The sequence below is a fragment of the Phycomyces blakesleeanus genome, assembly GCF_001638985.1.
Source record: "Phycomyces blakesleeanus NRRL 1555(-) unplaced genomic scaffold PHYBLscaffold_11, whole genome shotgun sequence".
In the NCBI taxonomy this organism is placed as follows: Eukaryota; Fungi; Mucoromycota; class Mucoromycetes; order Mucorales; family Phycomycetaceae; genus Phycomyces; species Phycomyces blakesleeanus.
This window is the reverse complement of record NW_017265144.1, coordinates 1,092,152-1,117,655: the sequence shown is the minus strand read 5'-3', so window position 1 is coordinate 1,117,655 and position 25,504 is coordinate 1,092,152. Positions and strand designations below refer to the sequence as shown.

Genomic DNA, 25,504 nt, shown 5'->3' with positions numbered 1-25,504 from the left:
AGAAAAGGTTGAAAAGAATAAAAACGAACATCTTGTTCGATTTCTGCGGAGACCCGAGTCTTGAAGAGTTAGAATTGTGGATATTCGGAGCGGGTAGACAAAAGAAGATATATAAATATATAATATATATAAAGTAAAAGAAGGGAACTTCTATTGACAAAGAAAGGACAAGATCAGCAAGGACAAGATTTGACTTTCTTTTTTTTCTTTTTTTTTGATAATAGAAAACACATATATAAAATAAAATACAAAAATAGAATCACAAAAAAGTTAATAAATTTTGTCCTCATATTCATTTCCACGGCAACCCAATCGCACGCTGTCTTGGAAGTTTTCCCTTGTTCTTTTTAAAACTCCATTCAATTTTCCCTCTTTTTGCTTTTCCCTTTACCTCTTCATCCTTTTTTCCACCCCCTCCCTCGCCCATCTTCCTTCTTTCGCTCTTTCTTTCGCTCTCTTTACTTCTTCTCTCTTTCCTTCAACTCTCCCTTTCTCTTTCTCTCTCTCCCTCACTTGTAGAACTCAATTATATATTACATATAACAAATTGTTCTATAACAGAAGAAAAGGGCAGTCAGCAGAAAACAATAAATCCCTGAACACCAAATTCTTTTTGACGTTCATACAAAAAAGAATATAACAACAACAAGCCTTCAATTATATTCAATCCCTCTCGCTCCCTTTCTCTTATATATATACAAACATATATAAAAACAACCAACCAAGCAAAGAAAGAAAACAAATAAACATGCGCTCTGCAATCCTTTGTCTCGCAGCTCTTGCCCAGCTCGCTCTCTCTGCTTCGGCCGAACCCATGAAGATTCCTCTTTACAAGCGTAGCAACGACTTTGTAAAGGCTGGCGGAAAGGAACTTTCCAATGGTGTTGTAAGTCCCATATTTATCTACATTTCTTTATTAAATTAAATTAGATAGAATAAAATAAGATTCAACCTTTAAACTTTCTGTAGAACATTTAAAAAACAAAAACAAAATGTGTATATAATATATTTATATACTAATAATAATAGATTTCATTATTAACAAATATATATAATTTTTTCTATTAGTTGTCTGGTACTGTTCAGATTGGTACTCCTCCCCAGGAGTTCACCATGGCCTTTGATACCAGTAAGTTGATCATACATTTATTTATCTCCATAGAGATATACATATATATATATATATATTAATTTATTTTCTCTTAACCATAGCAACCGGTTATTCCTGGGTTCGTGGATCTCGGGTAAGATTTTTTGTCATTATTTTAGATTTATTTTGGTGTTCATTTTGATTACTCTTTTCGTTTTACTAATGTTACCTATTATTTATTTTGCAATAATTATCAATAATATATCTTTATTATTACCTTACATTAGTGCAAGACTGAAAACTGCCTTGATCGCTGTACCTATTACTCTAGACGCTCCGATACCGTTACTTCTCTTGGCAAGAAATTCTCAGTCGAATACGGAGATGCCTGTGTCGATACTCACGTTTACCTTGACACCTTTAACTTTGCTGGTCTCACTGTTGAGAACATGCCCTTTGGTGGTGCTTACCGCATGAGTGGTTTCGTCGATGGCTTTGGTAAATAAATAATTATATTTAATAATCATATATATATTAACGTAAATTCTCTCTTCTTTTTTTCTTTATTAGATGGTTATCTCGGTCTTGGTCGTGATGTGAACTTTACTCAGACCAAGATTAAGTCTTCTGCTGCTTATGGTAATTAACCACTCACTTGCACAACCCATACACAAAATATGCATATTACTCTTATTAGTCTTATTATTCTCTAAAGATAATAGTAATAGTAGTAATAGTAATTACCAAATATATATATATAATTATATATCGAAAATATTTAACAAAAATAATTTTTGTTTTTTTTTGTTTTCTTGTTTTAGGTCTCAACAAGCGAGATGTTGCCATCCCTGCTTCTGCCTTTGTTGAAAACGCTTACCAGCAGGGTTCTGGTATTGAGAGTCTGCAATTCGGCATGTACACCACCTCCACCGAGGACGATGGTTTCAGCCAGTCTGGTGTTGTCACTCCTGAACCCACTATTGTAACCAACGCTGATGGTTCGGTCACTACCACAAATGCTGACGGTTCTACCTCTACCACTGCTACCGACGGTACAATCACCACCACTCCTGCCACTATTGTAACCAACGCTGATGGTTCGGTCACCACCACAAATGCTGACGGTTCTACCTCTACCACTGCTACCGACGGTACAATCACCACCACTCCTGCCACCGTTACTACTCCTGTCGATACTACCACTTCCGCAACCACAGATAACACTGTTTCGTCTGGTGGTTTCGGTTTCGTCAAGCGTCACAACCAGAAGGTTGATGGTTACCTTGTTCTCGGTGGTGTTGACACCAGTGTCATTGAAGGCGATGTCAACTACTTGCCTCTTTCCAACAACCCTGACGGTGGACCCAAGAACTGGGAAGTCTGCATTCGTGATGCCAACTTTGGTTCTAAGCTCAACTTGAAGCAGCAGATTGGTGCCATTGCTGCCATCAGTACCTCTTCCGAATACATTTCCATGCCTGCCCACCAAGGTAATTAATACATACACATATATATAATTATTATTTATTTATTTATTTTCTAAACATCGTTTCATTTTTATAAATATTTATAGCCGATGCTTTCCACAAGAAGTTCGGGGGAACCTACTATGCTACCACAAAGACCTACAGCATCAAGTGCTCCAAGATCAAGGATCTCCCTCCCCTCAAGTTGCAGTTGGAGACCCACATTGTTGAAATTCCCGCATCATACTGGACCCGTGAGATCGACAACGGCCGTGATTGCTGTGCCACTCGTATCAGCCGTGGCAGCTCTGACAGAGACTGGGTCCTCGGATCCAGCTTCACCAATGCTTTCTACACCACCTTTGATACCGAAAACGACACCCTTGGCTTGGCTATCAAGAAGGGCACCAGTGCTTCCGGTCTCAAGATCTACAAGAAGAACAAGAAGGCATAAGCAAACATAAAAAAAAGAATAAAAAATGACAGACAAGACATAAAGAAGTTTGATTTTTTTTATTACTTTATTATATATATAATAACCAAACCCATCAATCAAAAATGTTATTATTTGCTAGCAAATAATAATATTAGTAATAGTAATAACAATAGCAATAGTAATAGTAATAATATTAAAAAAAAACCTCCCAAATTCTTTTTCGTCGTCTATCTTTTTTTTTATAAATCAACATATCTAACTACTTCTTTTTCTCTATCCTTATCTTTATACACTTCTTTATTTATTTATTTAATGTGATAAATGTTCACAAAATGTTCCTTTCTTTTCTCTTCTCTTCTTTATATACCTATTTAAATTATTCTTACTATAACAACAAAAAAGAAACTATAAAAAAATATTACAGAAAGATAAAATATCAAATTTTACCAGAAAATGACAAAAGAAAATCATAAAGATTAGATCAATATAATTTTATTGGTCATTAATTTAAAAACGAAAGAAAAAAGTTAATTTTAGTCTTCTTCTTATAGCCTTTAATGAAACGCGAGACAAGAGGTATAAAGAGGTCGTTTTTGCAAACAACTGTATATCGATATGAGAATAGAAGCAAAAAAAAAGGGAGAGAGAAAGAGGTTATGATCTATATTTCCTTAGTGTCGTACGCATAGAAGGCCTGTCTTTCTTTTATTCATTTATTTCTTTTATCCGACATCTATTTAGAGTAAGAGAAATATATCTTGCACTACTTGACCAAAAATATAATAAAATTTGTATATATATAAAAAGTCGTCTGATAGAAGCTTTGTTCCTGTTTCGATCTCTTTTTCTCTTAATTTACACAAGTTGGGCTTGTAGTACTCTTTATTATTATCTTTTAGTATTTCCTTTATCACCAAAATAAGAAAAGATAGTACTTCTTGACCGTCTATTTCTGTTACTAGGTATGTAAGTATATACGTGCTTATTGACTATTGTTAGATTTGCTTATTTAGAAGTAGCCGGTCCTTAAGAACTAAAGGAAGAAAAAAGAAAAGGTAATCATTTATAAATATCTTGCAATCTGATGAAAATGACATGGCTTATATTCTCTTTTATTTCTAAATTAGAAGAATAAGGTCCAAGTTCAAACACACGTATAAAATAAGGTAAAACAAAAATCCTCTGTATTATATAACCAACACTTGTAGGCCTTAATTTTTTTTGTTATTTATAACCCTAAGTTTATTCTTTTTATATCAAAATCTCCATACTGGTTAACAATACCAAGGCGTCTAAATAAGTATAGAATATAGTAGTAAGCCAGCCATTAGCACTATTGTATTATATAATATAGAAATAGAGACAAACAGACAGGCAAGATAGAAGAAATATATATATATATATATGTGTGTGTGGGAGAGAGAAAGAGACAGGAGAGATTGAAGAGAATGTGGTAAAATGCCTTTTTAGGTATATTTTTTCAAAAACAGAGGTGAATACAGCCTCACCAGCCATAAAATTATATATTTTTATATTTTTATATAAATTCAACAGCAACAAAGTAGCACAGCCTTTTATATATTTATATATTTATATATATATATAATCAATCAATCAATCAGTACAATTCAGTCAATAAAGGAATCTCCTTTTTAACAGTCCGTATTAAACGGGGTCTTTCATAATGAACTCAACAGTAATAATAATAATAATAGCAGAAGTATTCATTTATAGGTACATGTAAGAAAAAGGGTACTTGATTGTAATCAAAATACTAAAAAGAAATTATCAATTGAACATAAATATCCTTATTATCGATTTTTGCGTTTATTCAATACTGGTCCTAATGAAGCTTAATCTACCCTATATTTTATGTATAGATATAGACATGGTCATGGTCATGGTCATGGCCATGAGCTTAAACTTTAACTTGAACTTGAACTTGACGTCTCACTATCAATATAGATATAAATTACGACATGTATAATATAAACTAATAAAAGAATCAAAGCTAAAATACATTTCTGTTTGACTTTCTGAAATTTGCCAAGACTGTCACAGGTAATTCCTCTTGTATATTTTTTTATTTGTTTTTTCTAAAAGCCTAAAATCGTGTTACGTAATACGCATGGAATTTTATTTACCTTTTTATTATTACTTTATATTTCTTCTTTCAATGACTGTAATGTAGAAAGTACGCCAAGCTAATAATCTTGCTTTTACAAGTCCTTCATCATAACTATAGTCATAAAGTCTATTTCAAAATACTAATTTCACTTTTATATCTTCATTCAAAATCAGTACTGAAAAACGTTTCTTTTCAGGTACTATCTTGATTTGAATATGTTCTCTAGCATATACATACATAGAAAGAACAAGAAAAACGAGTAGTAGCAGTAGCAGCAGCAGCATATTATCCCCTTTATTTTCAACACGGTGCAGATAAAAAGTCGCGTAGCACAGACTTTGGCTTTCTTCCCCCTTCCCCTTCCCCCTTCCTACTTTGTGCTCCTCTTGTATTTATCCGTAATTGTTAAAACTTGAATGCCGTCAGGGCGCGCACTTCTCTCACACCCCCTCAACCTCAACATCTACCTCCTTCATATTGCCTCTTTTGAGTTTTCTACTTTCTGAATAACTTGAAGGTATAAAAAAAACATAACCGTGTTTATCCCTACTTCATAAAAAAAAGCACAAAAACGACTATAGTGTTACATTGACTTTTCAAGTGTATATTGATGCCCTTTTCTTTTTATTTCTTTATTTCGTTATTATGGCTGTTATTCAATATTATCAAGGTAAAATATTGACAGCAACTTTAAGATGTCCTTAATGGATACAAGTTAGATATCGTTTGATTTGAGTAAAAAAAATCATAAATGAATGGGTAGAATTTGTGATACAAGTCTTGTTTGCTATCAATTATTCATTCCTTTAGATAATGAATGAGTTTTCTTATAAAACATGTGTATATTCTAATATATACATATACAGAAGATTTAATATTGAATGTTTGTTACTAGAATGTAGACAAATACATGCCTACACCAAGTTATATCTTACTACTACTACTACTACTACTACTACTACTACTACTACTACTATTACTACTACTACTATTAAGACTAAAAAACCAAAACCAAAACCAAAAACCTCCCAAAGGGTTGGGTATCAGAAATCTTTGACATATTTGACATATTTGACCGTAAAAATCAAAATTAAAATTAAAAGGTACGGGTTGGTTTGGATTTTTTTTTAAAAAAAGTTTAAAGTATAAAGGGGGTTTCAACAATGTAGATATGCAATTGTTTTATATGCCTTTGATATCAATTACTCAAATCTGTTCTTTTGGATTTAATATGTTCCTTTTCATTTATATATAAATAAAGTAAATGAAGATTATGATCATAATGCTGACAATAATTTTGGTACCTTAATATATATTTATATATATACTCCCTTTGAAAATCACCTAAATCCCAATTTCTCTTGGTTCTATATGATATCATTAATCCCGAGGAATTAAAGTTATATAAAACACAGAAGAAGAAGAAGAAGATCATACACAATATACACATATTGATTGTTTGGGTTGATTGTTTGGTTTCTATGTGTTTGCTAGCTTGTTAGTATCCTATGGTCCTGTCAAACGAATTCTTTGATCAATGAACACATGACTGCTTTCCCCATATCAGGCAAGAGTCTTTGACCTTTATTTTGATTAGATAAAAATAATAATAATAGAGAGAAAGAGAGAAAGCGTGTGTGTATGAGAGAAAACAGTGAGTGAATGAGTGAGTGACTATCGCTTAGTGTAGTGAATGTAGTGTAGTGAAGAATAGAGGAAGAAATAAGAGAACATCCAAAAAAAGAAAAAAGAAAGAAAGAGTGAAAGAAAAAAGACACTTCCGCAAGCCACGCTGAGTTAAAAAGCTCTGCTTTAAAAAGAAAAAAAAAACTTTTTTTTTCTTTTTTTTAACTTGGTATTCGTACGTCTGTTCTCTATTTGCTTTAATGTCATCTACTACGCCCGAACTCGACGCACTAGTACACCAATACTTGGTGCATTGCGGCCAAAAGAAAGCAGCTGATTTGCTTAAGAAGTCAATTCCTTCTGTAAGAGAAAACAGATCTGATCTAGAACTTTACCTAACCTTATTTTTTTTTCTTAAAATCAGACCAAGACAACTGTCAAGGCTGATCTCCAGACAATCTTCAAGGAGTACCAAAGCAGGTAAAATTAATCGAATCGTGTCTGCGTAATGACTTACACATTAAAAATTAAACAGACAATCCGTAAAAGAAGAGAGCTCCAACTCCAGCTCCAGCGACTCTGACAGCTCAAGCGATTCCGATAGCAGTGATTCTGACGACGAAAAACCCGATGTTGTGATGGAAGAGGCCAAGCCTATTGTTTCCAGCGCTTCCTCTTCCTCTTCTAGCGACTCTAGCGACTCTAGCGACTCTAGCGACTCTAGCGATTCCAGCGATTCTGAAGATGATGAGGATGTTAAAATGAAGGAGGCTAAGCCTGTGGCAATTGCTGTCCCTACCTCCTCATCCTCTGCTTCCTCCTCTTCAAGCAGTGATTCTTCTAGCTCCAGCGATTCCAGCGACTCTGAGGATGAAGAAGAGAAGAAGGTCGAGGCTTTGGCTGCCCCCGTTGTAGCTTCTGCAGAATCATCCAGCAGCAGCAGCGATTCTTCCAGCGACTCTTCCAGCGATTCTGACTCTGACTCTGACGATGAGGAAGTAAAGACTGTTGCTACCACCACCGCCGAAGCTGCAAAGTCTGATTCTAGTAGTGATTCTTCTTCTTCGTCTGATTCAAGTGATTCTGATTCAAGCGATTCTGATGACGAAGAGGAAGTCAAGGCTGCTCCTGCCGCAGTCAAGGCAGCCGTTTCTGAGGCAAAGTCTGATTCTTCCAGCTCTAGCTCCAGCGATTCCGATTCCAGCGACTCTGACAGCTCCAGCGATTCTGAGGATGAGGAAGAGAAGAAGGTTGAAGTTAAGGAAGAAGTTAAGGAGGCTGCCAAGGAGAGCTCCTCCAGCTCCAGCGATTCCGACTCCAGCGACTCCTCCAGCTCCAGCGATTCTGACAGCTCCAGCGATTCTGAGGATGAGGAAGAGAAGAAGGTTGAAGTTAAGGAGGCTGCCAAGGAGAGCTCTTCCAGCTCTAGCTCCAGCGATTCCGATTCCAGCGACTCTGACTCCAGCGATTCCGAGGATGAAGAGGAGAAGAAGGTTGAAGCTAAGGAAGAGGTCAAGGAAGAGGTCAAGGAAAGCTCTTCCAGCTCTAGCTCTAGCTCCAGCGATTCCGATTCCAGCGACTCTGACTCCAGCGATTCCGAGGATGAAGACGAGAAGAAGGTTGAAGTTAAGGAAGAGGTTAAGGAAGAGACCAAAGAAAGCTCCTCCAGCTCCAGCTCCAGTTCCAGCGATTCCGATTCCAGCGACTCTGACTCCAGCGATTCTGAAGATGAAGACGAGAAGAAGGTTGAAGTTAAGGAAGAGGTTAAGGAAGAGACCAAGGAAAACTCCTCAAGCTCTGATTCCAGCGATTCCGATTCCAGCGATTCCGATTCTAGCGACTCTGATTCCAGCGACTCTGAAGAAGAGACCGAAAAGATGGATGTTGACAAGAAGGCCGAGTCTTCCGATAGCGATTCTTCCTCTTCATCTTCCTCTGACAGCGACTCTTCATCCGATAGCGATTCCTCTTCAGATTCCGAAGATGAAAAGGACTCCAAGAAGCGTAAGGCTGAGGAACCCATTGAATCCCCTGCTGCAAAGAAGGCTGCAGTCCAAAAGTGAGAATTTTAGATTTAATGAAAGAGTGTGTGAGAGAGAGAAAGTGAGAGAGTGAGAAAGAGAGATATATATGTATATATGTAGAGAGAAAGAGAAAAACAAACGCATAAATGATCAAAATGAATGATCAAATTAACAAATGAATTAATGAACGAACGATAAACCAAAATAAAACACTGTTTCCTGACCCATTATTTTCTTCTTACCCTCCCTCTTCCTCACCCCACCTCGCCTCATTCTTATCATTCCGCCCATTTTTAGGCCTCTCCCCAAAAAGAAGGGACCCCGTCAGCCAGGAACACCTTTCCAGAGAGTAAAGCCCGAGGAAGTCGAATTCACAGATGATCGCCTGAAGGATAACTCATACGTCGGAAAGGGTGGATCTGATGAAATGTCATACGGCTGGAAGGCACACGTCGACCTGATCAAGACTCGCGGCGACAAGTTCAGAGCAGAGAAGAATAAGAAGAAGAGAGGAGCTTACAGAGGTGGTGCCATTACATTCGAGAGCCACAGCATCAAGTTCGACGCATAGATGCTTATTTGTCCATATTACAAGTATTAAATAAAAATTAAATAAATTCATAAACAAATAAATAAATAAACAAATGCATAACATAACATAATATAACATAACATGACATTTACTATACTTAATTATGAAGCACTGTATTACATTAAAGACAGCTAAATTGATATTCCTTTTGTTGTTTTGTTTTCAATGTGTTTAAAGAAGTATAAGGATTAAAGAAAAGACCACATGCACAAATAACAGCGACTCTATTCATTCAAGTCTTTATTAATTTATAATGAAGTATTTGTATTTGATGTGATTTGAGTTATAATGCAATGCGATGCAATGTAATGTAGTGTAATGTAGTGTAATATATAAATATGTATGCATTTAATATGGTGTAATTTTCTTCTTTTCTTTTGTTTTATACAACAAAGATAGAGTGTCCAAAAAATAAGAAAAGAAGAGGGGAGTAGGTTCGTTTCTAAACAATTATAGTTTGCTGTCTTTCATGGATACTTGTGCCGATATAATAATAATAAAAAGTATATATATATAAAAGGGTAAAGAAGAAAGAGAGAAAGAAGAAGAAGAATAAGAAGGTGTATCTATCGTAATATTCTACTCGTGTCTGAGTACCTATTTGTTTCATCGCAAGATATATCGTATGTTACAGTTGAACAGTTACCTGGTTACTTCCTTCTAGATCCATTATTTCTGAAATTGCGTTTTGTTTTCTCAAGGTCCTTTTGAGTGACCTTTGCTCTAATGATCTTAGATTCATAAAAGTCTAACATCTAAAATATAAGCATAAACAGACGCACATAAAGAATGAAGAAAGTATAAATTCTTATGATTAGATCCCATATATATATATTATTTTCGCCTCTATCTCTCTGTTACCCTACCCTTTCAGGACATTTTGCATAGACTTCGGTAGAATGATGAATAGTCTTTTTTCCATTCTTCCTGTCAAAGCATCACTTCAATGAATTTTTACTGTATGTATACGTACGTGTATACGTGTATACGTTCGCACGTGTCTGTTTCTTTGTCTGCTTGTTTTGTCGATCCTAACCCCCCCTGAATTATCCTTACCACACAATGTAGACAACTAATCCTGCATATTGAGCTCTTTCTACGGATGCAATGTGGTCTACTTCGGTTTCCCAGTCCGTGATATTTTCAATAAAGTCCATATAATCTTCAGAATCAAAATCTTCCGTTTCTTTTTTTTCTTCATTCCTTATGGCATTTTCTATGGATTGTAACTGCTTTTTCTCCTGGATTACTTTGTTTTTATATTTGTAAGCTAAAGCGGGAAAATCTCTATGGCATAGCATAGCATAATATATGATAGTATAGTTTTTTTTTGCATTACATAAGTAAACCACAAGATCCTTAATGATTCTATTCTTCTTCTTCTTTGTTTGCTATACAAAACTCACGTTTCAATCACATGAGCAGATTCCCAAGTAGAGGCATCGACATCGTATCCTAACCATTTGATGTTGTATTCTTCAATCACTCCCTGTGAAACAATGAAGATTAGCATGACTACATTTTAAACTTTCAAATGACCCATTACATTGTTTTCTTTGTGTCTCAATATCGACTCGGCAATATCATCTGGTTGAAAACTCATTTGTTAAAGGAAAATAAAATATGTAATAAGAGATAGAGAACGAAGCAAAGGTAGAGATAGAGAGAGATAGAAACAAAAATAAGAAAGAAGATGAATAAGAAGAAGAATAGATTATCACTCTAAAAAATTGAGTAAACTACTTCAACAAGGCAACGCATTGAGATAGAGAGAGAGGTCTTGTCATTTTGTTCAGGTCCCGCTTCTTTATGACAAACCGTCACATTGGCTTGGCCCAAACCCTCCCCTGCGACAAACACAGCCTGAAAGGCTTCTTCTTCTGTACTGTTCACCATGCTGTCTGCCACACCTGCTTACGCCCTTGCGCGAGCCACCTTCAAGCGTGCACAACGTGGTCTTTTCGGAGGAAAGCACATTCAGTTTGGTAACAACGTAAGGAGAAATGACTATTTCCACTTCATTCTTTTTTCTTGCTTTTCTTCTTCTTGTCAGTCGATTTAACTCCAAAAATTTGAACATTCTTTTGGTAATGTGCGTTTATAGAACCCTTTCTCCAAAACAAAAACTAGACGTAACTGGCTCCCAAACGTCCAAAACAAGAAGCTCTTTTCCGAAACTCTCGGAAAGTTCTTTGAGCTCAAGGTCACCACATCCGTTCTCCGTACAATTGATAAGAAGGGCGGTTTGGATAAATACCTGTTGGAGACCAAAGATAAGAACCTGTACAGTGAAAAGGCAGTCTCTATGAAGACTGTTCTTCTCAAGTACCAATCCCGCATTACCCAAAAGGCTTCTCAACAAAAGGCACCTTTGGCCTAAAATTTTCATGCTAATTAAAAATATTCGATATCAATAAGAAAGAAACAAAACGAAACGAAAGAAAGAAAGAAAGAATGGAAAAAAATCAAAAAGAGAAGAAGAAGAAAAGGAAAAGGATCAAATGTTAAAGCAATTATGGAATTGATTGAGTGTATTATACGGTCAGAAAGATTTATTAAGGAACCGTTTTATATTGACGAGATATATATATAGAGGAGGTGTATGAGTATGTGAATATTGATTAATTATTAATGTGGTGTAACATAACGTAATATAATATAATGTAATGTAATGTAAGGCGTAAGGTGTGTATGCATGTAAATATATCTAGGTGGTTGAAGTAGAATCGTCTGGACTTATTTTCTTGTCCTCTGTTTCTTTTTCAGGGCATTGGGTCTCGACATCACTGATGTCTCCTTTCTTTCGCCTTCCTCCTTCATTTCCATTGTACCATTTGAATACATAGTAGAGAATTAGAATTCCAGCATCAAACACAGCAATTCCAGCATAATTGACTAGTGATAAGACGTCCATCTTGTCTCTAAATGCTATTGTATGTATAACATATAATAGAAAATAATGTTTCAATTGTTGCTTAGAATCTGCATATTATAATCCGTTTCAATTATCATGCGCTTAATTACCTAGGGCAATAAATGAGAATATAGATCCAAAAAAGTCCATAGCCAAGAATACGTGCGAAATTCCTTCGACCTTTAAGTCACCTACAATATATTTGTCATTTATGATTAGATCTTCTTCTTTTTTGCTTTGGATCTGTTGCCAATTTACTTACGGAAGATGGTATAGTATTGAGGAGCAAATCCAATAAGAATAGTTATAACAGGAATAACACCAAAAAAGGTGATTGCTTTATCCACCCCATTATCTTGTGCCGCCTAAACACAGACAAAATGTAAGCCACATTTCCCCTTCTTTCTTCTCCATATTTATCTGTCTATTTAACTTTCACTCTATATTTGAATTTCAACATTCTACATTTCTTTTTTTTTTACCCTAAATGCAAACACCATGCCAGCTTCAAAGCCACCTGCCAACAAGACAGTAATAACAAAAGCCAACCAAGATCTTAAAACAGACCATTTGAAGCTGTAATGCAGTTCTTGAGCAAGACATATAATAGCAATAAATGTAAATAATTGGGGTTGGATTTGGAGAGGAATTGCCACATTCAATCCGACATTGTAATTTCCAAGAAGGGCACCTGAGATTGCCCAGATCAACATTGTCCAAGGCGACACACCATCCGTTGATTTTCTACGATAGCTTTTCCACACTGCACATATATAGGAACGCGTTCATAGAGAAAGAAAGAAAGAACATATATATATATATTTGTTAAGAATAGTTTATTCATATTCATATAACCTTGATAAAATAAGCAAGAAAGCAAGATCAATCAATTGAGTTTTCTACCTTGAGGAGCCAATTGAAAAGACCAAAGAACCAGGCCAAAATAACTGAAAACTTGTTCAGCAACATATCTATTCACCATATTACAGCCAAGAATAGAAAGTAAAAGAAGAACGAAGAGAGCGAGAAAGAGAAAGAATAAAATAATATAAGATTGGGATAAGGAAAAGGATAAAACTACAATAGTTTATTTTATTTTACAGATCCGATCCATCTGCGATTCGCGACGTTAAATTAAGATTTATAAAGCAAGAAACTTATCTAACCAAACAGGATTCCAGAAAATGATTGAATCATAGTGGATGTACGAATAACCAACCGAATAGTTTATTCAACTGTATCACAGTGTTACTCTTGTGCACTCTTTTCTGGTTCTTTAGCTTTGTTCTACTATATCTTACCAAGTCAGAATTGAACGTTAGAATTAAGAAAAAAAATTGATTTTCAAATCTTATATTTTTCTCTCTCTCACGTACACAAACCCACACTACCTGTCACTCTTCTGGGTACACGATTTGCTCTGTGTCCAGGTTTATTATTAACACAAAGTTTATCTGAGACCGACAGATTAACAAGTGGTAGTAAAAGAGAGAGAAAAAGAGGAAAAAATAGTAAGATTTGACATATGCTTCAGTAACCCACTTATGTATTCATATTGTATTGTATTGAATTGAATTGAATTGTAAACTTTTATTTTTATTATTAATTTGTAATAGTTAAAAGTTTCTATAGTTCTATTTTTTCTTTATAAATAATAATACTATATACATCAGTAATATGGAAACGCATTACTAGCACCAAACTGCCTATAAATAAGATGTACATCTGGTGTATTGTCCAGACAAGCGATTGAAAGCATTTCTATTGTCTCGGTTACAATGTCTCTTGGATAGTATCCTAACATCTGGCTAGGAACAATCAACACGGGTAAAATACCGCGTCTGATGTGAGTATCAAAAAACTCGACTCCCGGGTCTACAGGTATTCCAGACCGCACTTTTCTGGCATGTTCGAAAAGCAAGGCTTGATTTGCATAGTCAAACACAGACCAAATCTTGGGACCATATTGGTTATCTCCCAAAGCACGAAACACCCAAATCTGGCTGAGATTAGCGATTCGCTCTGCTTCGGGTAGGACAACTGAAGGCGGTGAAATCAGGGCCTGGCTGGGGTTTACATTGTAAATTCTAGAGAAAAGGTTTGCTCCCTGTTGAGGAGTCAAGACCTCACCCGGAATATCACTCGTAGGAACTGTGTGAATCATGCGCCCTGTTGCAGTGTAGTGTATACGAGGCTCTGGAACTGGTGGCGTATAATAATCGGATCGGTATTCTCTTGATCTAGGAAAGTTGAAACCCATGATACGACGGAATAGTGCAGAGAATGTCCATCTGTCTGTTTTGTATTGGTACATTGAAGGGCCTGAAGAAAACATTGGGGAAATTGCGCGACTAGGATCCAAATAATCAGCAAGAGTATCAACCAATGGCAAAATATTCGAATTTGGTGGGATAACCGGTATTGCTGGGCTCCTTGGTAAAGACAAAGGAGATGCGGGCTGTGGAGAAATAGATATAGGTCGATGTTGAGGTTGGGCTTGAGATTGGAGTTCCGGTTCCGGTTCCGGTTGCGGTTGCGGTTGCGGTTGCGGTTGAGGTTGAGTTGAGGTTGAGGTTGAAGTTGGGGCTAGATGTTGAATCTGAGGACGAGGACGAGGCCGAGGTTGAGGTTGAGGACGAGGGGGAGGTGGAGTTGGAGGTTCAAAATGGGTTGTTTTTGTGTTTTTAAGTGAATTCTCAAGTGCTTCTTGATGTCTTTTATTCAAGTTGTCTTCTTCACTATCATACTCATTATTCTCAAACTCATTGTAATATCCGCGGTATTCTTCTTGTACTGGATTTTGTTGCCTAGGACTTTCACGCGGTGAAGAATAAGGTACATGAAAGTCATCATGATATCTATGCTCCTCCTATCAAATAGACATAGACATAGACATATACATATATTTAAAAGGAAAATAAAGAACAAAGTAATCTTCAAGCTTACCTTCACTTGACTCTCTTCACCTCTATTTTTACGTTTTACTTCATAGTCTAGCAAAGGCCTTTCGGTAAGACCATTTTGATGGTTCCTGGGCATGTATCCTATTGAATTGGATCGAAGTCTTCTTGGCTGTGGCAATTCATGTCCTGCGAATAAATCTGGTGGCTCGGTACTCTCATCACGAAAATGTTTCGAAATATTTCTCTCTATATAATCATTTTTATTTTGTAGATAATCTAAACACTCCTTGAGGTGCTCATCATATTCACTATTAGTAAGATTTACTGCAGGGGATATCATTTTGTACGAAAGAAAGATAGAAAAAGGAAAGAGAGACAGACAGACAAGAAGACTATATATGTTGTATAATAAATTCTTTTACTCTTTCTTGTTTTTTTTTTGGACTTTCAAGTATCATTGACCCCTTACACATCTGGTCTTGGTGTGACAGAATAAAATACAATTGAATTAAATGAATATGAACAAAAAAGAATCAACAACAGCAGCAACATATTACAACAAAATTTTAGCTATGGTTGTCTTGCTTGATTTTGTAAGTTTGACGACTAACTTTGTTCCCACTTTATTTTAAGTATTTAGTACGGTACAATATACAATAAGCTAGAAGAGGTCATCTTGTTTGAATATAAAGGGAAAAAAGTTAATGATGTTTATGCTTTGTATTCTTAGAGAGGACAACATACCTTATACATGCCTTGGTAATGCTCATTTTCTATTTTGTTTGAAATTCAAGGTACATTGCTCAATAGACTTTTTTTAGTTGCGTTTAAAGCTAAACTTTGAATTCAACCAATAGGGAAATATTGAAAGAGAAAAAAAAAGACTATTTATCTAATAAATATTAAAGAAGTTCAACAGCCTTTTATGCCCTAGTTTAAAGATTTCTATTCCTTTAATTTATCAATAATCATAAAAATTACTCGGAATCTTATCATTAAGAGATAGATTCAAAAGATCTCTCAATTGAAAGACTTCTAGGGCTATGTTAATGATATACCCTTGCTTCTATATCTACAAAGTTTCAAATTTCCTTATTACTACTATAGGAAAAAAAAGTGGTGATTTTGATGTGATTTTGGAAAGTACTATATATTTTTTCAAAATCACCATTAATTTCCCATAGTGTACCCTTTCTCCTTCTTTTGATAACAAGGATCGAAAAACTCCTATATAAAAAAAACAGTTATATGTTTTTTTTGCGTTGGTTTTCAAGATTGTTATGAAATTGTGGGATATTTACCCTTCAATATTTGATCGTATCATCATTATATACTGTTTATTTGGACAATTTTGAATATGTAGACCCTGATCGGAGCAGATAAATCTTAAGAAAATGATGTACCATTATGGCCAAGGACAATAGTAAACGCATATATTTCAGTGTAAATATGCTATATAAGAACCAAAAAACACACCCGGCGTATATACAGTTACGTAAAACGCTATGGAAGTGTTATTTATAGCAGCACTTATTGTATTTGGGCTTGGCGTACTGTCAATAGTTGTTTTGTTTTCTTTTTTCCATATAGGAATACAGTGTGATTGTGTATTTTTTCGGCTTAATTAAAAGAGATATGATGTATATGATAATATAAAACAACACATAACTAGGGTGATTACATCACTAGATTATTACATTGAGAGACTTAAAAGGCTTGGTATAATACACAATTTAATAATAAATTAACTGATGTTCAATGTACGATATCCCAAGCATTTCCGGGGATGCCGTAGTACTTTGCTTTGGTAAGCGGAGATTATATTTCTCGGTTGTAGAGATGCCGTCTCACTCTAGTCACCTTCTTGCTGTATTTATGGTAAGGGTGAACTATGCGCCAAAATATTACTATTAGTATAATAGGAAAAAACTGTATTGAAGATATATGCATATACATATATATGTTGATTTAATTTTCTCTCAAGTACCATGTTCAATTAAGACTCTTGGTATTGTTAGGTAACGCTACCAACTGAATATTGTGCGTGCACATAATAGGTTTCTTTTGGCCAAGAGAGCTATTACTACTAAGCTTTATAAGAGACATTGGTTTGATCTGCCAAGGATCTTACTATAGCCATATATTTTATATCATTCCCATTAATCCAATACATATTTTTTTCTCCCTTATATTACCTGGTCTGTATATAGGAAGCCACGTATTGATCAGTAATTAGTTGGAATATTTTCATCTTGTTTTCCGATATGAAATGGGCGAAGAGGGAGAGTGTTATGTCATTAATTAAATTATATTAAATAGAAAGGGTCTGAATATGCAATTTTAACCCATTACTGCAATAAAATATGATGTTAAACATCAATACTCTATCAAATTTATATTGATGTACAATAACTAATATATTCTGATCCAAAAATGGCAACCAACAGAAGTAATCAGCATGAAAGCTTCTAAACTAAACATAAAAAAAAAACGATGGTTATAATATACAAGACAATTTTGCCTTTCATTTGTGTTATAGATGATGGTTAAGATCCATAAGATTAAAGCGACTAAAGATAATCCAATTGTAATAAGATGCGTAAGATCAAAATGTTCGGAACGTATGACTCAAGAAAAAGAAACTCAGGATTTTTTTTGCGGATGCCATGCGGGTGGGAGCTTATTTGATTTATATAGAGACGTCAATGATGCTTCCTACTTTCTTTTCCAACAACAGTAACAAAGACCTCATGTTGAACAATTTGAGAAACATGTGACAGAATTCCATTTGCTTTCTTTTATATATATATATATATTTTTAGGTGCCCTAAAATATACCTCAATAAATTCGTAATACAAAAGAACCTTAAAGAATATACTATAGCTTACTGCTTATAAGCCTCTGATTTATTAAACGAGGCTCACATACATTAAAACATAATCTTACGTCTTTTAAGATGATGATCCAAGTTCAAAAGTGGTTTGGTATTGGCCAAAGGTTAAAAATCAATGAGATCAAGGGTAGTACTTAAGGAATAGTTTGGATCAGAAAATAAAAATAAAGACTTGAAAGTCTTGTCGAAATATCCGGTTAAATTATGCCTTGAAGCAACAGCTGGTTAAAACAAATAAGTAAATAAGTAAAGATAGTATGAATACCTTTTGTATGTTTTAAAAATAACTGTCTCTTGTCACTCTAAAGCATTTTATATTTTTATGTGTTTATACATTATATTAAAAGATCAATGTATAGTAGATGCTCTGGCTTACCTTGATCTACTGATAATAGTCAAAGTATTGTAAGTTCCACAAGATACAAAGAACAATGAGATCTATGCTGTAGAATTAACAGGCTTTACATTTTACCATATCTCACCTTGGTTTCACTAGACTTTCTTACTATTTCCATTCCAGTCTGCTTGATATCCTGTGGTTGTGCTCTGGTTGTCCGGTCCGGCAAATAGTCCTCATTTTAGAGGTCGAATTGTAATAATCGGACAGTGCGCCTTACAATTTCAGGGAAAAATGATGTACACCTCTATTACCTCTCCCGTGCAAGCCATTGTGCTCCGCTCTTTATGGACAGGATTGCTCAGCGCCACATTTAGCCACGATAAAATAAGAAATCTAACGGTTTGTTATGCTTCCCTTCTCAGCACCTTCCCCTTACTAATATACGTTTTCGATTGGCTGGGAATACTATACCCGGCATTCTAAGAAAAAAAAAGTCTGGGCAATCTACACACACAAAGTTATATATCATACATATATATATAAAGACATAATGTATTTCTAGCTTATTTTTTGCCTTGCTTGAACTAGTCATATACATAATATATATATATATATATATATATATATATACACATTGCATCGTATCTTATGCTGCCCTTTGATGCTAATGACAGGCCACGGTCACAAAGTTCGCCCCAGTCCTCAATGTATCATGGACATGATCTAACGGCCTGTAACAATCTACCAACTATGCCACATGTAACCAACCCTATGACTCGACCACAAGATTCCCAACAATTTGTGATCCAAATGCTACCAACAAATGCTACAGCACAGCATGTATATGACCAATTGAACAGTATTCCAAAAGAACGAACAAGAAAAGATAGAGCTTGTAAGTCTTAAAAATATATATAAATGTCATTAGGAATTGACCTGATTCGGACTGACCGCCGAAGATTTTACATTGCGAAAAATTAAAACAAACCACGTTCTTAACCATTCTCATTTTGTAATTATGTTTTTATATTCATGTTGAACATATAAGGCGACTTATGCCGACGCAAGAAGATAAGGTACACTAGACTAAAAGCTATACTCTCTCTCTATAAAAAAAGAATAAAAAGACATATAAGAATTGCTTATTAAGTTAGAAATATATCAATAGATGCAATTATAGCCAGTTAACTCCAAATAAGCCATGTTCATCGTGTGATAACTATAAGAAGATGTGTACATTCAATGAGGTAACTAAAGGCTTGGCGCATATGAATCTACATAATTATATATATATATAAATATATGAATTACTTACAAAGGAATTAGGCAGGGAAAAAAAGAGGTCCGCCGAAAGGCTATGTAGAAAAACTAGAAAGCCGATTGAAGAGAATGGAGGATCTACTTATGAATATGTCTGATAATGGAAATGAAAGTTCTGATTCAATCAAAGCACTACTGAAAGGAAAAGAAGTGGACATTTCAGAAGACATTGAACAAGCTTACAGTGACGAAAGTGATACAGACATCCAGACTAATGAATCAGCCAATACCAAGAGGAAAAATTCAGAAGAAAGCGAAAACAGTGAAGATCAATGGAGAAAAAGAAGAGAAATCACATATTCACCTGCCCAAAACCCACAGACCACCTCAAACCAATCCGTGTCTCCTTCATTACACAAGTCAGCTGCGCCATCCCCGAGAAATTGTGGAGCACAAAATTCACCGTATTCTACTGACTCTGAGAATCCTGGATATAATGATTCCTTTATGGGTAGCTCTTCTGGTGTGTATCTATTGGGTAAATTGTTCGAAATGACCGGAAGGAACATGAAAGACTTGACCCACGATATAGCAAAGCCGCTAGACAATCATGAAGACGATCTGATAATCTCAATTTCTAAAACTGGAATATTCAAAGAAGACCTATTCAATTTTCCACATGGAAATGATTCTGTGCCCTGGAGACTCCCTCCAAAAGAAGTTATAGACCACCTGGTTGATATGTATGCCCGAGTAGAAATGGAAAGCTTATTCAATGTTTGTCCAGACGCTAATCATATATTATATTGTATAGATACTTTACGCAGATGAATATATTCGTACCAATTGTGGATGAAGAATCATTTTATGATACGTATAGAAACGACTTTGACTCCCAGTCAATGGTTCTTCTAGCTGCGATCTGCCGTTCTTCTTGTCGTATTATGGATGAAAACAACCCTTCGGCCCGAAAGAACTACATAACACGCGTCCAACTTTATGATTCCTTGACGGAGCAAATCAAAGAGAAATTCGACCTTGATTTAATACAGCCAAGAATCGAAACAATACAAATCCTATTATTAGGGGCATGTAACGCTACAAAATGGTCTGCAGATGGTGTAGACTGGATAGCTATGAGTATGGCAATAAAATTGGTCCGTTCGCTAACAATATTATAAAAAGAAATATGTGTTTCTAATGAATGCTGTTTATTAGGCCCAGGAACTTGGTCTACATCGTTCAAGGAGTACATGTGGAGCAACCAAAGAAACAATTAAATTCTACAAAAGATTGTGGTGGTCCGCCTATGTTATTGATCGCTGGATATGTGGCTGCCTCGGAAGGTATTGTATAATATATATATATATACATGCCTTTCTTTAAAAAAAACAATAATATTAAAGAAATTTATAATGTTTAGGCCCTTGATGATTTCTGATGCTGATTGCGATGTAGACCTACCAGAAATCGATTCTGAAACAGAGGAACCATTACCTTCAAACAAATATATTACTTTCTTTTATCTCGTAAAATTGTCTGAGATATTGAGCGATGTTCTTCGTACACTCTGTTCTCCGCGTGCACGAATTGTTAATCATAACGAAGAAATATACAATCAAGCAAGAGTGAATATCGAGCGGATGCTAAAAGAATGGGAGCAAACTTTGCCTAGTAATCTCAAGATAACGGAGGAGGAATTTGATATGATACGCCGAAAGGAACTATCTCCTGAACTTGCACAGAAAATAAACAGTGGCTGTAAGTGATATTATGCAGTGCCTTAAAACAGGAATTTAATATATTTACAAACTCACACATCACACACGCAAATATGTATATATCATAGCTGGACAACTCTATTTAGGTTACTGTGCCGTTAATCTCCAAGTAAAACGACCGTTTTTGTTACCTGATTCCAAACTGAAGAAAAATGAAAAAATCCTGAGTGGTTGCATGAAATATATGGAGAGAGCAATCGAGATTTTGGATGTAATTGATGTTCAAACATTCCTCCAATTTGGATGGTCTATTTCAAGTAAATATATTGTTTTTGTGGGTTTGAGCAAAGCCATTAACTCCTGTTTTATTTATTTAAGGTTTTGTGCTGGCTCAAGTTTACACCTTTGTCCTTTTCAGCCATCAAAATAATGATAAAACCACTGCAGAACTTGCAAACAGACAGCTATTTATCTTGAGCTATATGTACAAGCGCTTAGAAGCATATATAACAGAGGTAAATTCGAATATATATATATATATATATATTGCTGTTTTACTAAGTTGTATATATATCCTCCTTCTTTTCTTTCCGTTATCTAGCCTTCAATGATGCCAGTACTTGAGCTGATGTGTAAAACAGTAAACGAATCATATACTACAAGTAATAACAACAAGAACACCACTATGCTACCTCCCTCCCTCGGTTGAGAAACAAGGATAAGAATTATATATAATTACAAAGTCTGGCTGTACTCGAAATATCATCGAGAAAAGGGCCCTAGACATTTCGTCCAAGTATCACACATACACATACACATACACATATACACACATACACACAAAGAAATCGATTTCTCTGATATTGGACCCTGTTACCAAAGTAACCAATTCACAGACACACTATAGCACATATTACCATATTAGCATAAAACAAGCTTTTACAGAATTAATATATAAAATACGGTACAGGAGAATAACCATGTAAGGTACAATTCCTATTTATTCCAGATTATACCGCTCAGTGATAGTTTAGATTAATTTAGACTATAAGAATATATGTATACGAAATTGCTGTAATCCATATTTTATCTGGTGGTCAAAGAAGAAAACACCGCTACTGTTACCATGATGAGCTCAACAAGGTTACATAAGCGCTGGGTTCTTGCTCCAAGGCCCGACCTTTACATAAGCAAAACGGGCCCGCGGAAGGGGCAAAAAGATAAAAGATACTATAAAAATATATAACAGTAGCAATAACAATAGTCATAATACCAGTATACAATTATTCACAAAGTATTTAAATAAACCCGAGTAGAAACCAGCTAAGAAAAAAAAGAAGGAAAAATTAAAGTGCCTACACCCTTTCCTTTTATTCCTCTTAATATGTTTGACTTTAACCACCATTCTCACCGTCGTTACAACCCACTCACCCGCTCATGGGTCCTCTGTTCACCTCATCGCACACAGCGTCCTTGGCAGGGTCAGCAAGAGGGCCCAGATCTCGAACAGCGACCATCCCATGATCCTAAATGCTACCTGTGCCCTAACAACCAGCGTGCAAATGGAGAAAATAACCCTGACTATACTTCTACTTACATCTTCCCCAATGACTTTGCAGCTGTCAAGTCTGATCAGCCTACACTCGACAACACAAACACAGACGACTTGTTGCAAGTAGAAGGTGTCCGAGGAGAATGTCATGTGATGTGCTTTTCCCCGCGCCATGACTTGACTATGGCCGAAATGACAAATGATGAGATTCATTCGGTGGTGAATGCCTGGACCGAGAGTTACAAAGCCATGGCCGAGAAGGAGTGTGTATCTCATGTACAGATCTTTGAGAACAAAGGTGCTGCTATGGGTTGCTCAAACCCCCATCCTCACGGTCAAATGTGGTGCACGGACCGGATCCCTGAAGAACCCCAGACCGAGTTAAATTCCCTCAAGGCCTATGCTGACTCACACGATGGTGCATGCATGCTTTGCAACTATGCAAGCCGGGAATTGGCTGACAAGGAGCGTGTGGTGATGGAAAACGATTCATATGTGTGTGTGGTTCCCTTCTGGGCAGTGTGGCCCTTTGAGACCCTTGTGCTTCCAAAGGTGCATGTGTCCAGTCTTCCTCAAATGACAGACGAGCAAAAAACCGATTTGGCAGACATTTTAAGAAGGATGACATGTCGATATGACAACCTTTTTGAGTGCTCCTTCCCATACTCCATGGGGATTCATCAGGCTCCTGTGCGCGGTGAATTTGACTATTCACATCTTCACATCCACTTCTACCCTCCTTTATTAAGAAGTGCTACCGTCAGAAAGTTTTTGGTTGGGTAAGATACAAGACATATATTTTTTGATGATTATTTATTGAGCGTATTTTTTCTCACATTATTCTTGCCATCATAATCAGATTTGAACTTTTGGGTGAGCCACAGCGTGATCTGACTCCTGAGCAAGCAGCTGCAAGACTTCGGGATCTTTCAGAAACCCATTACAAGCACAAGATCGAAGCTGAGGCTTCTTTGTAAATATACATTAGATTTTTTTTTTCTTTTGCCGGTTTGGTATAGATTTAATACGAGACTTTATATACATAAATACATACATATATCACTGATAATAAATTAGTCTCGGAATATAAGCTGTGATTTGATTTGTTGACTGGTTGTTCTTAGTGGTTTATAATGGCCTTTGAGAGTGTCTTATCATAAATGCTCGGTGAATTCATATAAATTTAGAGAATTACACCTGTCTCAGAATACATTAATATCAACACTTGGTCATCATTAAAAAACGTTCTCTTTCTTGTATAATTATCAGCCCAACTCTCTACCTATATATTTAATACCATGTCAGACAACCCAAGTTCTGAACACCAGGCGGCTTCTCAAGGAGATCCTATTGAGCCTGACTGGCCTTTAGCTCAGCATGACATATTCTCACAGAAACCTCCTGGATGTGGGCTAAACTTGACATATCTTGCACCGTCGAGATGCAATTCTATAGCCAACAACTATAAATTCAATGCAAATGGCTCTAGATCTCACAATGATCTAGTCCCCGAAGCTTATTCCTCCAGAAGTTCTGTTGTAAATAGTAACCGGCCATCTCTTGAGTGCTTTGATCCTCACTACTCATTCAGAAAACTCACAAACCCTATCCGCAACGAGCACACTGAAGTAACAAACAACAATGCAATACGCGACCAAGAGTTTAAGCTTCCGGCTACACTGTCATCGGAACTCTCGGTTAGCGCACCACCTCAAGTTTTACAAGAGACCGATCAGAATGAAGAACGATACAAGTATCTGAGCACACTTTACTCTGTCGGGTATTCTGACCTCCAAGACACCAAGAAAAATAATTATGGCATGGATACAACAAAGAAGTGGTTTGGATCTAGACGCAAAGATAATCCATCCGCTGCTCTAAAAGACGTGGAAAGAGCAGACGACATGATGCCTCAAAAGTTATCCAGGGCTTATTTTATCATTGGAATTTTCTTTCCTCCATTCTGGATCATAGGCTCTATCTACAATCCTGCCTCAGACACCAAACCGAGTGGAAATGAACAGCGAGTTGATACCAGATGGAGAAGACGTTCCCGGATATGTTTATTTTGCTTTGTTATCCTTAGTATTCTTCTTGCCCTTGCTTTAACTCTTCACCCGACCGTAATCGGCTGGAAGGAAATCGAAAAAGTTGATGTTAAGCGTACTATAGCCGACTCTGGTCCGCTTTACCATTCTATCATAACACCAGTATTATAGCTTTGTTATCCTTGCTACTGTGTATATGTGTACTAGTTGCTTGTTTATATAAAATAAATTTATTTTCCTTTAACTATGTATTTATAGACATTGGCTTTATAGCTCTGGGAGTTTAATACAAATGGTACACTTCTTTCAATGGATCATTTACAGACTCGGAAAAAAGAAGGAATTACACAGGATTTAAGTTCACTGTGCAAATAACCTTGGAAATTTATAATACAGAAATATAGAATCTTATGAGTAATATGTGTTTAGTCCCCCCAAAAAATAAAACAAAGTGTATTTTTCCTGAATAAGTAATTCAGTAGAAGGTTTTAAAAGCTGGAAAAAAAAGGG

At 35.8% G+C, this 25,504-nt stretch overlaps 8 protein-coding genes across 8 annotated transcripts; 6 read left to right on the top strand and 2 right to left on the bottom strand.

Moving 5' to 3' along the window:
• The first annotated feature begins 407 nt into the window (after window positions 1–407).
• Window positions 408–3,442, top strand: PHYBLDRAFT_181545 (hypothetical protein). Its single transcript, XM_018438487.1, has 7 exons — window positions 408–886; window positions 1,069–1,129; window positions 1,213–1,244; window positions 1,378–1,588; window positions 1,661–1,729; window positions 1,912–2,580; window positions 2,664–3,442. Exons 1-7 carry the CDS (start codon window positions 749–751, stop codon window positions 3,008–3,010), a joined length of 1,527 nt encoding a protein of 508 aa, XP_018291491.1. The 5' UTR covers window positions 408–748; the 3' UTR covers window positions 3,011–3,442.
• A 5,671-nt stretch (window positions 3,443–9,113) lies between these two features.
• Window positions 9,114–9,341, top strand: PHYBLDRAFT_112609 (hypothetical protein; the record flags this gene model as incomplete). Its single annotated transcript, XM_018428299.1, has 1 exon — window positions 9,114–9,341. A coding segment is annotated over one exon (228 nt), but the record flags the coding sequence as incomplete, so codon positions are not given.
• A 348-nt stretch (window positions 9,342–9,689) lies between these two features.
• On the bottom strand, window positions 9,690–11,097 carry PHYBLDRAFT_158939 (hypothetical protein). The gene is made up of 5 exons (XM_018433881.1): window positions 10,909–11,097; window positions 10,769–10,851; window positions 10,419–10,649; window positions 10,229–10,289; window positions 9,690–10,117 (listed from the first exon to the last, which is right to left on the bottom strand). The coding sequence occupies exons 1-5, from the start codon at window positions 10,963–10,965 to the stop codon at window positions 10,013–10,015; spliced, it is 537 nt and encodes a 178-aa protein (XP_018291489.1). The 5' UTR covers window positions 10,966–11,097; the 3' UTR covers window positions 9,690–10,012.
• Window positions 11,098–11,256: 159 nt separating this feature from the next.
• PHYBLDRAFT_112725 (hypothetical protein) lies at window positions 11,257–11,742 on the top strand (the record flags this gene model as incomplete). The annotated part of the gene is made up of 2 exons (XM_018428307.1): window positions 11,257–11,355; window positions 11,467–11,742. The coding sequence occupies 2 exons, from the start codon at window positions 11,257–11,259 to the stop codon at window positions 11,740–11,742; spliced, it is 375 nt and encodes a 124-aa protein (XP_018291488.1).
• A 327-nt stretch (window positions 11,743–12,069) lies between these two features.
• PHYBLDRAFT_168801 (hypothetical protein) lies at window positions 12,070–13,258 on the bottom strand (the record flags this gene model as incomplete). Its single annotated transcript, XM_018435941.1, has 5 exons — window positions 12,070–12,290; window positions 12,387–12,467; window positions 12,539–12,641; window positions 12,759–13,039; window positions 13,180–13,258. The coding sequence occupies 5 exons, from the start codon at window positions 13,256–13,258 to the stop codon at window positions 12,070–12,072; spliced, it is 765 nt and encodes a 254-aa protein (XP_018291487.1).
• A 5,803-nt stretch (window positions 13,259–19,061) lies between these two features.
• Window positions 19,062–22,103, top strand: PHYBLDRAFT_145835 (Zn(2)-C6 fungal-specific transcription factor; the record flags this gene model as incomplete). The annotated part of the gene is made up of 10 exons (XM_018431542.1): window positions 19,062–19,308; window positions 19,462–19,489; window positions 19,594–19,660; window positions 19,740–20,416; window positions 20,488–20,830; window positions 20,892–21,019; window positions 21,097–21,434; window positions 21,523–21,711; window positions 21,773–21,909; window positions 21,996–22,103. 10 exons carry the CDS (start codon window positions 19,062–19,064, stop codon window positions 22,101–22,103), a joined length of 2,262 nt encoding a protein of 753 aa, XP_018291486.1.
• Window positions 22,104–22,778: 675 nt separating this feature from the next.
• Window positions 22,779–23,923, top strand: PHYBLDRAFT_145834 (hypothetical protein; the record flags this gene model as incomplete). Its single annotated transcript, XM_018431541.1, has 2 exons — window positions 22,779–23,725; window positions 23,806–23,923. 2 exons carry the CDS (start codon window positions 22,779–22,781, stop codon window positions 23,921–23,923), a joined length of 1,065 nt encoding a protein of 354 aa, XP_018291485.1.
• A 321-nt stretch (window positions 23,924–24,244) lies between these two features.
• PHYBLDRAFT_72256 (hypothetical protein) lies at window positions 24,245–25,165 on the top strand (the record flags this gene model as incomplete). Its single annotated transcript, XM_018442620.1, has 1 exon — window positions 24,245–25,165. The coding sequence occupies one exon, from the start codon at window positions 24,245–24,247 to the stop codon at window positions 25,163–25,165; it is 921 nt and encodes a 306-aa protein (XP_018291484.1).
• Window positions 25,166–25,504: the final 339 nt, after the last annotated feature.

Excerpts from the sequence above, each read along its gene's own strand:
- PHYBLDRAFT_181545 (XM_018438487.1), top strand. The coding sequence starts at position 749 with ATGCGCTCTGCAATCCTTTGTCTCGCAGCTCTTGCCCAGCTCGCTCTC. Across the intron at positions 1,589-1,660 it reads TGGTTTCGTCGATGGCTTTG|ATGGTTATCTCGGTCTTGGT; the intron begins GTAAATAAATAA and ends TTTCTTTATTAG. Across the intron at positions 2,581-2,663 it reads TTCCATGCCTGCCCACCAAG|CCGATGCTTTCCACAAGAAG; the intron begins GTAATTAATACA and ends AAATATTTATAG.
- PHYBLDRAFT_158939 (XM_018433881.1), bottom strand. The coding sequence starts at position 10,965 with ATGAGTTTTCAACCAGATGATATTGCCGAGTCGATATTGAGACACAAA. Across the intron at positions 10,650-10,768 it reads TCTGCTCATGTGATTGAAAC|AGATTTTCCCGCTTTAGCTT; the intron begins GTGAGTTTTGTA and ends GCTATGCCATAG. Across the intron at positions 10,290-10,418 it reads TTAGTTGTCTACATTGTGTG|GAAGAATGGAAAAAAGACTA; the intron begins GTAAGGATAATT and ends ATGCTTTGACAG.